General features: G+C 25.7%; 1 protein-coding gene across 1 annotated transcript in view; it reads right to left on the bottom strand.

Annotated features, from left to right (window-relative positions):
* Positions 1–9937: 9937 nt before the first annotated feature.
* Positions 9938–17791, bottom strand: part of LOC129605995 (putative uncharacterized protein DDB_G0277255) — a 60703-nt gene continuing 52849 nt past the window's right edge. The window contains exons 4-6 of the mRNA XM_055516038.1: positions 11803–12105; positions 11543–11727; positions 9938–11176 (exon numbers count right to left, since the gene is read on the bottom strand). Of these exons, the coding sequence (XP_055372013.1) occupies positions 9938–11176; positions 11543–11727; positions 11803–12105 (1727 nt within the window). The remainder of the gene's footprint in view (positions 11177–11542; positions 11728–11802; positions 12106–17791) is intronic.

Below are 17791 nucleotides of genomic sequence, written 5' to 3'. Positions count from 1 at the left end.
ATGGGCGGTTAATAGAAACTTTTGGAAAAAAAAAATTTAAATTAATTTTCAATTTTATATAAAAATTTGAATATGAAATCGCGAAATATGATTAATGATTTTCAACTCATGTGAGATAAAAAGATGAGAACATGATTTTATGATTTATACCATTATTTTCAACCTAATTCAAATAAATTAATAATAAATGTTACTTTGGAATTAACGGCATACCAGAAAATTGTAATTATTTTTCTCACATTTTTATGAAGAGTATAAATGGAATGTAGGTGATATGCATAAGTGAATATAGGACATAAAATTAGTTGGCATTTATTTTAGCAAAAGATGTGAGAAAATAATAAATTTGAAGTTTTGTTTTGATTTTTTTTAAATAACCGAACCATTTCCCATTCTAACAAGGGAAATTTAAATCTTTCTACGTTCGTTATTGTTCTGCCAATAAGTTTTGTCATTTAATTTAAAAAAATCTTTTTTTAGAATAGCTGGGTATTTCAATTTTAGTGATAATAAAATTAACTTTTTTTTTAAGTTAGGTCTCGATAATTTATGACAATATCTTTATTGCGCTTTTTGAATAAAAGCGCAATAAAGAATAAACTCACTAGATTTTTATTCACATATTTCTCTCAATTTCTTTGATAAACCAAAAGTAGTTTATTCTTCATGAAAATCGTCCTTGTTTTTTCCTCTGGATTGAGTGATAGATAACTTTACTTGACTTGATTCGTTCAGTTTTATTAAAAAAAACTTACTTAACATTTGGCTGTTACTTTGGTATTTCAGAATTGTGTTGATTTTGAGGATGTTCTTTAAAATCAAAGAATAAATACGGGTTTTCAGAGGAAAGTATGAATGCTTTAAATACAATGTAAATTAAAAATATTTTGCCCCAAATATAGCAATAGGAATGTGTAGATCATAAAGAGATGTTTGTTATATAAAGAGTAAATTACAATATTTTTAAGCTTAAAATATTTAAAACGTTTTAATTTCTTTCGATCTTAAATTCCTTTGTGCACATTTTTACAAATTTTCTATACCAAAAATACTTTTCTTAATAATTTCTTAAGCTCATTTTGTGTATCTTTATCTGTTTTATGCATATATATAAAACTTAATTACTTAATTTAAGAAAAATTTTATATAAAGATTTTATTTAAATTAAAAAGAATAAAGTAAGAAGCAAACAAAGAAAACGAAAATCGAAAGGAACGTAAAAAAGAAGCCATCTGAACCGAAAAATCTTAAAAAAAATTAAAAGCTAAAAAAAAAAAATAAAAAAAAAATTCGAACCAAATACAAAAGTCAATAAAACTCTTTTATATTTTAATTAATCTCATAATCACGCCGAGAAATTCATTATGTTGCCACTGTGTCTGGTATACGCAAATATTTGCTTTGGTTTTTGGTATCTACATACATACATACATATTTGAATTTCTTACATATTCACATACCTTCTTTTAATTATATACCAACCTATACACGTATTAACTAAATTTTATTTCTTTTTAAATAACCTCAACACCAATGTTAACATTATATTTTTTCATATCGTGATCATCATCATCATCATTAACATCATCATCATCATTATTGCTGTTATCAAAGTCAATTTTATTATAATAGTTCTTTGTTTTAAATTTTAGAACCGAATCAAATTGAATCGAACCGAAAATCAAGAACATTATAATGAAATAATAAAATTCTCCCATAATCGCACAGAAATCGTATACAAGACAGAAAAACTAAACGCAATTGAAATGTTTATACCTGTCCGAAAATAAACAAAAATAAAGAACAAATATAAGAATATAACAATAAAAACAAAAACGAAACTAATGTTGTAATAAAATCTCCTCTCACCTTTGATTTCCAATTGAATTTAACCAATTTATAAATTTAATTTTTTAATTTTATATTTATTTTTAACTTTATACCATAAAAGATCGCATGTTTCACAGAATGTGTTACACATACCATTGGAATTTTTAAATATTTTTTCGGTACTCCTCGTATATATATCGTAATATATTGTTTTAGATTTTCCTTATTTTAATACTAACGTAACATTGTCATCGACACGGAATCCTTAAAGCCAAAGGTATAACTTTTACAAAGTTAATAAAATTTTTGAATTTTTAATATAAATAAAATATACGAAGATTGCTAAACCTCTAATAATATTGCTAGAACAAAAATGTGGGCAGATGAAACAAAATTTGTTAACTATAAATGGAATATGCTAGTGAACAAGTAAGACTTGTGTACTAGCAAAGTAATAAGGACTAACGTCTCTCCAACAGATCAGTTTGAGTTTAAATGTTACAATGGTAGTATTTCAAATCATTATGTTTAATTGAATTGCAATTAAATTGTTATCGTATACGATATATGTATATAGTATAGCATAATTTTTTTGGTGAAAACTTTGTTGTGTAGAAGTTATCATAAAAAATTATATTTGTGTATTGAGGATTCAAAGTTTTTATAAATATAACTAATAAAAATTTCTTCAAACAACTGCAGAGAAGATGAATGACGTAATCAAAGGAACGAGTCAACGAAGAAAAATTAAAAAATTTTTCTCAAAAGATTATAGTACAAAAGAGGTTACAGTATTTGACAGAAATTTCTTCATGACTCTGAAGCTTATTTGATAGAGCGTCCGTCTAGAAAGCGGTAGATCACTGGTTCGAATCCACTCGAAAGAGAAAATTTTTTTAATTTTTCTGCTTTGACTCATACCTTAGATAATCCATTTGTTGTGCAGTTTTATAAAGAAATTTCCATTAGTTATTTTTATAAGAATATAAACTACTACGTGTGGTATTTGTAATTAGCTATAATATAATTCGAAATTTGTTTCGCTTATAAAAAAGGAAAGCAATCTGTTGCAATAAAAGACTGGCTATATCAGCCCGCATCTCTTTGTATAAACAATCTAATTACTGACAATTGTGTAGTAATTTAGATAGTTCCTTGGAAACAGAAAGCAATTACGAGTAGTCTAATTCAAAATGCAACGTTGCATTATTATGTATGAAAATAGTATTTACGATATTCAGTGCCAAATTTGTCACATTTAAAATAATATGTTCTGTAATTTAATCGTTTGGTAACTCCATATAATGTAAAACTATATATACAAATACTTACAACTTCATTTTTAAAATCTCAACACTAAAGCTAATAAAGAAGTTTTAAATCGAAAGAGACAATTTCTTCTTTAATTTTTGTTCTTGTATTTTAGTTCTTTATTAAATCGTGCCAAAATAACTTTATTCCGCAAAATCACTACATAAATAAACACATATTGCATATTACCCATACTCTAAATCTTTATTTATACATACATAATATATATGTATATTTATAAAAATGCAAATGATGATAACTTGATAAGTTGATACCTTTATACACAATTTTTTTTCTCAAACTGTTTAAGTTAACAAAAATAAAACCCCCTTCTTCCTTCCTGATCATTAATTTTCTTTTCAACAATAAAAAAAGCAGCATACATATATGATGCAAGAATAAAAAGTGTAAATGCCAGAAAAAAGGATTAAAACACGAATATCCAACAATCATCATTTAATTCAGACGCCTTCAGTAATCAAATCGAATTTATTTTTTCATGAAATGCTAAACGTTTCTTAAATTTTTGTTCCTTTGATTTTTTTTTCTTTGGTTATTTTTTCTTGTATTTAGAGTTTTTGGAGATATAAAGAGCAGTAATCAGAATTCAGAATAAATATGAAGAAAATTTAAAGTTTATTGGTGCACTACAATGAATTTAATTTGACATTTGGGTATGCAAGTTGATTTTGAAAAGGATAAAATAAAATTCAATCGAAAATATTTCACATAAAAATTTGGATTTTAATACAATAAAAAATAAAAAAGAATTAAAAAGGTATAAATTTAATTTTAATAATCAGGTGTTAAAAATTTGACATTTTTGTATAAAGTTTGAATGTTCTGGATTTTTTTTTCTTTTGTAATTTTAATAATTTTAATTTGAAATTACAAATGTGAATTATGCACGTTGTTAAAATGAATGACGTTCTATGAATTCTAATAAGGATTGCAAATATTTTAAATACAACTTTTTGATTTAAAAATTGCGTAAATCCAAAAATATTTGAAAAGACTTTACACCAGATTGTCCCAAGCGTTTAAGAATTTTAAACGGGATTATGAAAAATTTCAAATACAGCTGAATATCCAAGTGATTTTGATTGGAACAATTAAATGCCACAATTATTTTAAAAATTATTAACACATAGTATCAACACGAATTCCAGTTTATATACAGGGTGATTCAGTATAAAGACTACAATACTATATAACATTGTTTAGAGCATCAAAATTGGGTAAAGTTTTTATATTACAGGGATTTTTTGATTTTTACAGGGAATATGTGTATTACAGGGATAAAATTTTTTGAAATACAGGGATTTTAACAAATGTTAAGGAAATTTCTACTTGCCCAAGCCTTTTGCTTATAACTTCTCATCCGAAAAAGATAGAGGTTTCAAACGAACAGTTTCCAAAAGGGCTATGAAAGGGCTTGAAAGCAACATATTACTTTGCACTATACCTGCTTTCCGAATACCAAACATCGAACTTTAGAAAAACACCAATATTTTCCATCTTGAATTTTTTTAATTTTCTTCATTCCCACAAGTGGGTGTGAAAGTTTTAGAAACTTTAAATTTTTAACAAAAGCGACATTTTCCGGGATGTCGTTAAGTAATATATGGAGTAGAAAGGATAAAAATTTATTGCCCTTTCGATAACATACCCAAATAAGAAATTAATATATAATTTTAATAATAAAATATAAATAAAGTTGTGGCAATAATTGTTTTACAGTCATTTCTTACAGAAAAATTAAATATCAAATTAATTAGATAGATATCATTTATATGTACAAAGAGAAATGGTAGTTTGTACGTTTTCATGTATGCTGTTTCATGCTCCTCGAATTGTTAGATAATTGGCGTTTGTATACATGTAGCGGTATCTATGGGGAAATTAAATCTTAATTAGAGATAAAATAAGTCTTTAAAAATTTTTAAAAAACTATCTAGAATAATTTTTTATTATTTAATATTAGTTTAATTAAAATAGTTTATATATAATTAAACCGAGTTACATAATAATATTGAATTGACAAATAATTGTAGTGATATTTTTGTATAGAGTTTACGCTTTTGCGGAGTGAATTATATTTGATTTTCATTTTACTCGGTTCAGAAATAAATTTTGTTCTAAAACTGCAAATTTTATTTTAATTTTATTATTAATTTTAATTTAAAGATGAATTAATTGTTTTTCTTTGAGTAATGATATTTCGAAAAAATTTCCAAGTATTAATTTTTTTGTATAATTTTCGTGTCTTTAAAAAAAGGACGTTAAAGCATTTATGTGCACTAAAATATTTAAGTATTTATACTACTAAACTGTTTAAATTATAACAAACTTTTTGGTAACTATTAATTTTACTAATTTTACTAACAATGAAATTTGAGGTATAAAATCACTGAAATAAAGAAAATAGCGTATAAAAACAAATAAGATGTTTCAAGAATTTCTTTTTGTACCATCAATCTGAAATCATTTTTAGGAGTTTCGGTTAATGAAACCGAAAAAAAACCAAGATTCCAAAAGATTTTTTTTTAAATATTTGGTTTATTTTTAATGTTTTATTTACAAATTTTTCAACTTATTCAAATATATTTTGTTTTATTTGTAGAAATTTACTTTTTGTATACAATTTTTACTAATAATTTTTATTTGAAAATTTTTATTTTATTCATAATTTTTTTAACACACATTTTTTACCATTAAATCTAAAAAATTAATTTAATTGCTTTACACATCTTACATTCAAATTTGCTTGAAAAAAATTCATTTTTCGAAAATTAATTCAATTACAATTAAAAATTTATCAATCTAAAATCTTCCGTGATTTAATTAATGTTATTTATATTAATTAATTAATTGTTACTATGTTTTCGAGATTCCTAAAATATTTGAAATATGTTCTCTTAATTAAAAAAAAACATGAAGAATTTAATAAGTGACAATTTGTAGGTGTTGTATTTTCATTTATATACAAAATTATACAGGTTTTACTATAATTTATACAATTTTTAATAAAAAATTTTATATATTTTTAATTTATAAATAAATAAAATTTATTAAAAATACATTTTTGTTTAAACTTTCCAAATAAGTACAAAAATACATAATAATAATCGTGTGAATTAACGATGTGGGTGAGAAATAAAAAAATAAAATCAAAGAACATTATAGCTTGTTTTCATTACTTGATCTATGAATAAAATTAATTTAATTATCTGCCAAATGCTGTTACATTATTATGAATCTTTATAAGGAAAAAAAAAAAACAAAGATCATATTGAAAATTTCCTTTTTATATGTGTTTTCTGTTTTTCTTACATAGCACCGTATTCAGCACAATATTACACTGGTATTGCGTTAATATGATGACAATCACATTTTTATTCGTATTAAACTAAGTACAAAAATGATTTAGCTAAATTGCATATGTATAAAATTTATAATGTTAAAATATATTCAGTATTGAAAAAACTTTTTCATAAGTAATTGTAATTAATTCATAGGCATAATGTAATTGATATGACAAAGTTCTTCCAACTAAAGCGGATTTTACTCCAGCATACGTGCAGTAAAAGATATCAAATAATTTATTGCTAGAATCAAAAATTTCAATTATTTTGTTTGTTTCCGGAAACTCAAGACTGTAACATTTTTAGATTCCTTTACAACTGCGGGAGACTAATCTGCAGTAGCAAAATTGTTTTAACAAATTTCAACCAAAATTGTGTTTCAAAGCACTATTCTATTACAAAATTGAAGTAGTTATGTATTTTTGAAAAATTAAAATAGAATTTTAGAAGTTTTAATTTTAAATATGTATTCTAATCATTAACCGCTTCTATAAGCTAGAATTGCATTTTCAAAAATAAAGCCCCATTTATTGGGTAAATTTAAATTTAATTCACACAAGTATAGAAAATTTTCGTCGATCACGTCGATCACGTAACTTGCAAGAAATGAAGCATAATATTACATAACAATATTATAAAAACTATAGGATCTACTACTTTATTTATTTTACTATTGAAATTTCAATTTAAATTAATATACAAGAAAATTACCTTTAATATTAAAATATTTTAATGCATAAATAAATTCGAAATTAAATATTCTATTCTACAGTTAAAGTCAAAAAGGATACTCAAACTCGCATATTACACATATTAATTATAAAGAATGTACAAACCTATTCTGCTTAAAATATTTTTTATATTTCAAACTTACATAATAATTATAATTTATTAATATAAATTATATTTTATATTGATATTTTATTTTTCTGCTTTTTTTTTTGCATTTTGACAACCCATTTCGTTATTTTTTTAATTCAATTATTTTTCATTAAGTTTTTATTAATACTTTGGTCTTAATTTAATACAACTAATTAGATCATGTGACAAATTTTTTCTAACATAGTTTTAAATTTTTAAAGAATTTTGAATATTTTTTTTATTTATGTTGGTCCAAATTATAAATTTGTTTTTGAATATTGTCACATGGTGTCCTCCATTTACACAGAAATATTTATAATTATATTTTTGTAATGAACTGAATAAAACATAAAACTATATTTGATTAATTTATTTCAATACAAACTAATTACATAGGAACACATTTATTATAACAATTTTAAAATATTTATTCAAATTGAAAATGTAAAAATAAAGCATTTAAAATCTTTATTATTTCATTAAAAAAATAATTTTTATTTAATAATAATTTGAGAAATCAATCGAATAAGAATGAAATCATTTTTTTTTTGAAAAATTAAGAGCTCGTTTTAATTGGCATCTATGGACATAGTTGTTTAAGAAATTTTAAAAATTTTCATGCCGTTAATTAATTTTACAGAATGGGTTAAGCTGCTGTTTTATAATTTATTAACGATTAAAATTATATTTATATAGTCTAAATTAAATGCTTTTTATTTATTTGCTTTTAGTACTTTTCCAATAAACTTGAAAAAAGAGCTTAATAGTTTCTGTCGCCTATTGAAAAAACTTCTACATCGTTTAAAATATATGAAATTTTGTACACAAATATGGGAACACTTACTAGAAATTAATTTTTGACAACTCCGCCACCTATAAAAGTTGTGAGTTCTCAAAAACATCAAAATATCGTTTTGTGACAATTTATATTATAAAATATTTCCGAAAACGCAGAAAAGTAACTACTTGACTCTAGAGCTACTTTATGGTGGAAAATAGTAAATTCAAACATTACAATTATAAAATGGCCGCTGAAATAATTGACAATAATAAGGTCAAATAGTTTACAATTGGTACATGACTTATTTTGTTAGAAGAACACTTGTTTGAAAGCAAAACACTTTTGAGAAAAAATAGAGCTGACCGTGTCAACTCTGTGATACCCGTACGAATTTGCTATTTATGTGCGAATAAATAGGTCATAGCTGACTATAGCACAAACTATAACTTTAAGTTACCATATTAATTTAAGCAAAATTTCAATATTTTCTAAGATATAGCCAAACTAATATTGAAGTTGTATGGCAGCTATCAGAAAAAGCGAAGCAATTTCAATTTTATCAAACACATTGGCCCTACTAATATATTCGCTTGTATGAAATTCCAATACCACAGCTTTTATAGTTTCCAAATAAACCAAATAAATTTTGAAGTTGTATGGCAGCTACCCAAACCAGTGGCCCGATCATATCCAATTTAAATAGGGTTCTGGCATTTACTATAATAAATCATTCGTGAAAATTTGTTGAACTTAGATTAGTTTTTGAGTTATCGTTGGAACGGACAGAAGGAAGGACAGAGAAAGCTAAATCGACTCAGAATTTGACGCTGATCAAAAACATTACAAACGGTAAGGTAAAGTTTGTATACCCTTCAAACATACCTTCGTACAGGTATAAAAAGTGTTTATTAGTTTCACTTTGTCCGTACCCGTCCGTGGACGTGTTTACAAAACTTCTACATCCTTGAAGTTAGAAAGCTGAAATTTTATGTGTACATAGATCTTTATTAGAAACTGATTTCCGAAATTTTAGCCTATCTAAACAAAAAGCTAACTGTAAATTTCCTAGCGCCACCAAATATAGTCATTTAACTTAATTCACATAATTTATCATTTAATTATTATACATACATAGCTTCATTATTTTTAAAAAAATTTTTCTAATGTAAAATGGAGTTGTTATTTCTGTTACACAGAGAGATTTTTTAAGCGTATAGTTTTTAAATTGAAACGAAAACATAGAAAAATTATGGGTTTGATCATGATTCAATTGTTGTAATTTATTTTTTAAATACAGTTTCGTGTACATACGGAAAAGTTAGTCTCGATTCTACAAAATTAAAAGGAATGAAAAATATGAAAGACTTTAATGTAATAGTTCAATTTAAATCCTTGAAATCAATTATTCCCACCATTTTTGTAGCTTATCAAGTTTTTCTCTCATTTTAACTTAAAATTTCATTTTTATTCGATAAATTTTCTAAATTTTGATTTATTTTCAATATAAAAGCTAAAATATTTTAATCGTATACTTAAGAATGTATCGTTTATTTTATATTGATAATTAAAAAATAAAACAAGTAATCTATTTTAGTAAATCTAATTAGGAAAATGAAACATTGCACTACAGTTGTGTAATTGAAAAATTAAATTATATGTACATAATATGTTTACATATTTACTTGAATTTACGTATATCAGTGATGATTATAATATTAAAACATTTATACAAAAACTATATTAAATATTTTATGGGAACCGATGATAGAATTGTTTGTTTTGTTAGCTACTACTGCTGTCTGTTGTCATGTTTAGTTAATTGCAAAGGTATTCTATTATTGTGACTACAATTGGTTTCGTCTTCATCTGATTGAACATTTATTTCTTCTTCATCAGAATCTGCATAATCATTATTATTTCTGCTATTATCATCGTAGTTTTCATTATTTTTATTACATTCATTATCTTGTGTGTTTCTATTATGCATTGTTGCAACAGCAACAGAAGCCGCTGCATATTGTCTAGCTAAATCTAAAGCAAATGCTGCGGCCGATGACGGATTAACTATGGAACGAAAAGCGCTATGTTCACCTCCCATTAATAATGGAGTTGATGCTGTGACTGATGACGTCACGTTTTCCGGCACCTCCACCCTCTTCATTTTTACTACCTTGTCTTCCTGCGGCACTAGAGGCAAGTGATGCAGATGATGGAATTGTTGTGGTGAGTCCTTTTGTTGTTGTTCTGATTTCTGATTTATTACACAATTGTGTTGTGGAACTATCATTTGTGCAATTGAAAGTTGATTCTGAATTGGTGTTGGATCCTTTTTCTGTGACGACAGGTTTTCCAGTTGACGCGAATTTTCTGATGTCACTTCCGTTAATGCTGTTTCCGCCGTTGTCAATTGAGTGATTTTGCTTTCTATCGTCGTCGCTTGAGATGTTTGATTGTTGTTGGTCGAATTTCGAGCTGCTGCAATCGCTGCCGCTGCTGCTGCTACAACTAATGATTGTTGATGCTGCTGTGGAATTTGTGAATGATGTGTCAAATGAGGTGGTATAGTTACTGTTCTGGATTGTGAGTGTGAATTGGTGTTGGCTGAATTTATTGTTACTGATTGACTGTTTTGATTGTTGTTGTTTGATGTATGGATGAAATTTTCTCGCTGTTGACTGTCGCCCTTGAAACTGCTGGAGATTAAAGCTAGATTGATGCTGTTGTTGATGTTCAGATTGGATGATATTGCTTGATTGCTGAGTTCCTGAGTGCATTGTTGTAACATTCCATGTTTTGTGATTGGGCTGATAATTATGGGGGATTGAACCGAACATAAAGTTGAGCTGCTGTGAAGACTGTTGGGTGTTGTGTTGGGCGTACTTGTGTTGGTGGGGGTGATTGGCGGTGAGTGAGGTGATGCCCGCATGGAATGGTGTTGTTGATGCTGTTGTGCCGGACTTCCCCGCTGTTTCAGTAAGTTCATACGTTGATGGCGTCGCCATTTCGCTCGTCTGTTGGAAAACCAAACCTGAATTGATCAATGCGAAGAGATCTATCGTTAGTGTATAAAAAAGAATTTTTACGGATTTTTGATTTCATTCGAATAGGAAAACGGTTGACTTTTAGTCAAATTTTATTATTTGAGGAGAAAATAAGATATTTTGAATGAAATTAAAATAAATCATTTTGAAGTTGCATTAAAGTTAATATTTGTATTGTATGATCATTCTCCTCGAAAAGTGTTACAATTAATTATACTGGAGAAACTTCACTTTTTGTATTTACAATAAGATTAAGAGCTTAGTAGCAAATAGATAAAACACTTCGTTCTTAAGGCAGTTATTAATAAAGATTTTAGAGTAATATGAAAAAAGAAATTAAATTTCTTACTAACCTGTACTCTAGCTTCACTAAGTGAGGTTCGTGAAGCTAAACGTTCTCTTGTACTAACGCATGGATAATGTGATTTATCAAACTCCTTTTCTAATTCTTCAAGTTGTTCTGGACTAAAAGTAGTTCGATTACGGCGAAATTTTGGTTGTTCACCATCAAGTGACTCACAGTCCTCGCCCTCAACGTCTGTGGGGAAAATAATAATAATTTTTTATATACAATACAAGAATTTATTAAATTAAAAACTTATATAATTATTACCTATTAATCTATCCCCATGGGGAGAACCTAGTGTATCATGACTTCCAGAACCAGGTGAAGTTGATGGTCCTATTGAATCACCTCTTGAACTAGATGAAATACCCGACAAGGCAGAGCTTGGTGACCATAAATGAGCTGCTGCAGCTGGATTTGGTGGCCACGGAAATCCTGTGTATGGATGTGGTGGATACAAACCATAACCAGCTGCACGAGCAAATTCAGCGGCAGCTCTTTCTGCAGCACGATTTCTTAAAATTCTATTAATTGAAGAAACTGACGGTGCTGTAGCATTCGTACAAACTCCTGTTTATCGTAAAATAAATTAAATATATTTTTACTTTAATTATAAAATTATAATAATATAAAAATAAATAAAAAAAAGCAGCTTATATCTTTAAAAGAATGATAAATAATTATTGTTATTTTTACAGTAACCAAAAATGGCTAATTAAATTTGAATCAATGTTATTAAAATAGCAAAATAAAATTAAAATTTGTGACATATGTACTTCTATAATAAGTAACCGCCAGTTTCTGTATTCAATAAAGTATTTATGCAATTTATTGAGCCTTAATTGGTGCTCTGGACTTAAACTTTATTGCATTAATATTAGTAAAATATAATGTTAGAAAAATCTATGATAGTTAAATTAGGAATATATCTTTTTCGAGTGATTGAATTCTTTAAAAGTAATCAATGTTTTGAAATGTTGGATATTAGTTTTGCTATTCAGTTGAATTGGTTTGTCCCGATTGTTATTAAAATTATGGTACGAAAATTACGCTTTAATGTAAATATAATACCTACATACATAAAAAATAGTGGATACTTTTCTTCGCTTTAGGTATCTTGTTATCATATTTAATTTGATGTTTAATTGAATAAAACATTAAATTAAATTTTATTCTACAAATAATATTTCTACTCATCAAATAAATCGTAATAAAAAATCAAAGTAAAAAACAGTTCAGAATTTCAACATTTGGGAAAAAAGAGGAAGTTACAACAAGTCACAAATTATACATCTAAAATATCAAGACAAATAAGGGGCCTATGTTATTTAAAAATGTATTAGGTACAACAGGACTAAATTTTGACAAGATGTAAAAATAATTTAACATGAATATGGTAAATATAAATTAGTAAGTTTTAAACTTATCAATTTTGTTGATTTAATATTGATTTATACTATTCTTATACATATCTTGTTCAAAACAATTTTCATTAAGAGTTAAATAATCTAAAAGCTTTGGACGACTGTTATTTTAAAAATTTAAATATGTATAAAAAAGAACATAACATAAAAATATATGAGTTTTTCTGACTGAAAGATACATATATATATTATGTTGAAGCAGCCGAAAAAGTTATATAAGTTGCTAAAAATGTATAAAATTTTAATAGTAACACCGTCGGAAAAAAATCATTTTTCAATAAAAATTTCTTTAGTTATGTAAAAAATTTGAACGGATTAAAATTTGATTCGAGCAAAGAGCATACAATAACCTTGTTCATACACTTATACAAGTTTGTGTTCCTATGTATATTGCATTGCAACTAAATATGGCTTTAGAATTAATTTCAATATACTCTAGATAAACGGCAGTGAATAAGACAATTTTCAAATGTAAATAGTACAAAAGGTGGAGCAAAAACGAAGCATAGTCATGACAATATTGGAATGCGACTTGTATCTTTTCTCTCATTTAATATTTTTTACACATATGTACATACATTTCCACATAATGTAGTTACCATGCCGCTGTTGCTTCTGCCACTTCTGTTGTTATTGTTATTATTATTATTATTATTATGTTGTTTGGTAATTTTCTCAAATTGCGGCATATCTTCACGTTGATGTTTTCTTTCTAATTTATACTTTACTTTTTCAGGATTTTTTTGTCTTATTTTTTTTTGTGGTAAACTTATGTGACAAACTGACAACATTCAATTTAAAGCAAAATGAGGAGAAAAAATAAATGAAAAATAAAAATATGTTGTAGAAAAAGAACAAAAAAAATTAAAAATACGTTAAGAATAACAACTAATGAAAAACTTCGAAATCTTTTTTATTGTAAGTCAATAATAATGTGTAAAATAAGAATAAAAAACAAAAAAAAAAAAACAAGCAAAAATCATAATATGCAATAAAAAATGTGGCCATTATTGGTTTTATTACTCGGCCATTATGTCATCAAATTGTTGAAGTTAAGTGTAAATGAAAATAATAAAAATTAAATTATGTGAGAAGACAAAACAGTTGCAAGTAAGCCCTTTTTTTATAAATCTCTACATATACAAAATTGAGTGAGCTGCTCGCTTGTTTTCTTTGCACATCTTTCTTCTTTAAAGTTTCAGACTACATGTATGTGTGTGATATAAATATATTTTATGAGTTAATGAGCGACAATGAAGATATTGAAATATCTACATACATATGTTTATAAAAATAATTTTGAACGAGTACATAAAACTCGGCTAATGCCAACAACTACACATAAGCAAGTTAATAGATATACGTATGTTTGTATGCATATGTAAAATTTATGTGTGAAACGAAATAAAATTTTTGAAATATTTTTAATACGAAAGATTTATGAGTAAATCGTGTTTAAGTGATTGAAAATAATTATAAATAATCGCAAAAAAGTCTCAGTTGGCGTAACTATACAAATATATGTATGTATATGTGTGTATATTGGCATTTGTTAGGATATAGGAAGTCATCCAGTGAGAAAAATTATGATTTATATTTGCAGGTAATTCTTTTATTTATGAATTTCACAAAATATGAAAACCAGCAAAGATAACCCAAAAATAATAAGGAAAATTTATCTTAAGGGTGCTTTTACGACCAATAACCACTATTGTCATTTAATGTAAATGACTTTATTTAATGTAAATAATTCAAATTACACAACAGTCACTAGAAATATTCAAATATCTTTTCCTAATACATTTATTTCGTAATACGTTGAATTATAAAATTTAAATTAACACTAAGAAAACAGAAATTATTGATCTTAAAATAATGTGTTCGAATTTTTGCCTTGAAGCTTTTTGCTTGCTCCCCTTTTCTTGTTGTGTACCTGAAATTTTTAGTTTTTGGTATAGTAAAATGAGCTTTTTACCGATGACCTTTCTCTTTTAAAAGATTTCGATTTTATATCAAATATTTATTCAAAATTTGTTGTTTCTTGTATTGAATAATCACATATCTTCCTCACCTTTTTCATCTTAAAGTATTCGATATTCCTCATAACGAATAGATTCTTGCTAAGCAATTAAATTTTAACAATTGAAAATGTGTTTTTAACGGGGTAGAATAAAATCAATATCCTTTGTGATTTACACTTAGCTTTTTGCTTTTCTAAATCACCAATGTTTTTATATAACAATAAAATCAAAATTCTTGATTTTATTGTTATATGCAAAACAAAAATTCTTGAGCCCATTGTTGCACTGTTCTATTGTGGAATGCATAATATTGCTGAGATTGGAATTGTAATAATACTGTATTAATGCAGATTTAGATAATTCAGCTTATAAATGTTAATTGTTGAATGTTAATTATTGTGTATTGATGTTAGACTATATTTACAATTCCGATGTCAGGGTATACTTTGCCTTACTCAATCATATTGATTCTTTGTACATAACTATCAAACATTTTTAACTTTCGTTTTACTAATTTACAGGCTAATATTTTATTAAACTTTTTCTAATCAAACAATCTAGAATTTTTAATCTAGGAATTAAGAGAATCAAATAAGGAAGCGTACTATAGGAATTTCCTCGTCCTTGCTTTAGAATAGCGTTTATTTTTTTTTCATTATTGCTGGACCCAATAAATTTTGTGTATTTCCTATAAACTTTAAAGAAAACTTTAATATTTATTTCATATGCAAAATAATACATATATGTATATCCATATATGCATATAAAATACGTGTACGTCACCAATCTGAAAGTAACAGTAATTATACTAAAATTCTTACTATTATTTTTATTTTCTTATTTACTTCGCAGTAAATTAAAAAAGCAATAAAAAAATACAATAATGGAAAAAAAGCAATCATAAAAACATCAATTGCGCAATTTTAAAGCTAAACCACATTTAATGCTTATGGTGATGTGCTTCCATATTTGATTTCAATTTGCTGATTCAATTAGTTGAAAGGGTAACCATCACAATTAAGTACATGTGCAAATGCATTCAAATAGTTACTCATGTATACTTGATTACATCATAACTTGAAATATTTATACAAACGCATGTCAGATTTCTTGTATGTATTTGCTAGTTTGCAACCATAGGGGTGAATTATCCAATAATGTATAATTATAGTGAACATTTACATTACTGTCTACATATTTATTTTTTATTCATTAACTGTCGAAAGTTATACATATATGCATATACAAATGAAATATACATATATGTATAGAGAAGCACTTCTTACTTAGTTAAAAATTAAAGGGAGCACGAGTGGAAAAATAAGAGAATACTCTCATATTTTATTATTGTCACTCATTATTAAAACAAGAAATTATTTAATTATTAAAAAAAAAATTGTAGTTAAATTGAACACCAACCCATATGCACATACCCAAACACATTTACAATTTTTCACTTATATGCAAATATAGATGTATGTGAATATTAGTTAATAACATGTAACTGAATTTACATATTTACAAACTGTATCCATACAACCCGTAATAATGTCACTCTGTTTTTGTTGTTAAAATTGTTGCACAACCTTACTTATAATATCTCAGTGGAAATGAACAGGAGTAATAAGTGAATAAAGAAGATGGAAAATTGAATGTGTTCAGTTCATTTAGAAATATGATATTTTTTTGATTAATGGAATCGAATAGACAGACCTTTCAGCATAATATAACTATTCATACATTTTTTGTTTTACTAAATTACAAGTAGTGCAGTATAATAGAATTTAGATGGTATTTTTGAGTCACTAGGAATTTTATATTATTTCATTTACTACAGAATGATCTACAGATTTTAAAATAGATGTAATTGAAAAGGTGTGACAAAAAATCTTTCTATGTTAAATTGAACGTAGAACAAATTTTTTCATTTTTAAGTTTTATCACTTAGTGTACATTTACATATAAATTCTTTGATTATAATTGGTATGATTGTGTGTAAATGTGGTAGTTTTTGAATTAAATATTTATACTAGTCGTATGTATACATAAATTTATTTTCACAATATGTCATTCATCACAATTATATTAACATGAACATTTTTGTAAGTATATAAAATAATAAAATTACTTCATTTTTAAAAAAAATACATTTGATTGCTAGTTAGCTCATGGTTTTTGAAAAAAAAAATTAAAAACGATCAGCCATGATTGAATAATTATAGGGTTTCATGTTTATAATAACGGTTATACTATAATAGTAGAAAATCGATTTTTGTATGATTTTTACAAGTATTTGTGTCCTTAAATTTAGTTTTTCCTTTTACATATTTAAAGAAAAAATTACTACGTACATGGATATTTGTGTAAGTTTGTGATGTTATAACATTAAAGCTTTTAGGTCTCATAGGATATTTGTAGAAAATTTTGAATTTTGTATTTACAAAATTGTTTTTACGCGTTTTATTTAAATTATAATAATTTTATGCAATTACTTTTTACTCAGTTATGAAAATTAAGAAATTTTTAATATTTTACTAAACAAACGTAAGACTGCTAACATGCTGATTAATTTTGTTTCTTACAAATGAAAACATTAGAACAAAACATTAGTTTCCCTCAATGAAAACATTAGAAACTTATAAATTTATAAAAAATTAATATTTTTTAGGCAAACCAATATCTTATTCTCTCGAAAAATTAAAAAAAACCAAAATTGTTGGAAAGTTATTATTTTTGTCGGAAAAAAACTTTAAGTGTAAATGGATTCAATTTGACACTCATAAAAGTTCTGTAAGACTTCCCATTCCATTT

This window comes from Condylostylus longicornis, unplaced genomic scaffold (assembly GCF_029603195.1).
Source record: "Condylostylus longicornis isolate FDR11 unplaced genomic scaffold, ASM2960319v2 ptg000016l, whole genome shotgun sequence".
In the NCBI taxonomy this organism is placed as follows: Eukaryota; Metazoa; Arthropoda; class Insecta; order Diptera; family Dolichopodidae; genus Condylostylus; species Condylostylus longicornis.
This window is presented reverse-complemented; position numbering and strand designations above follow the sequence as displayed.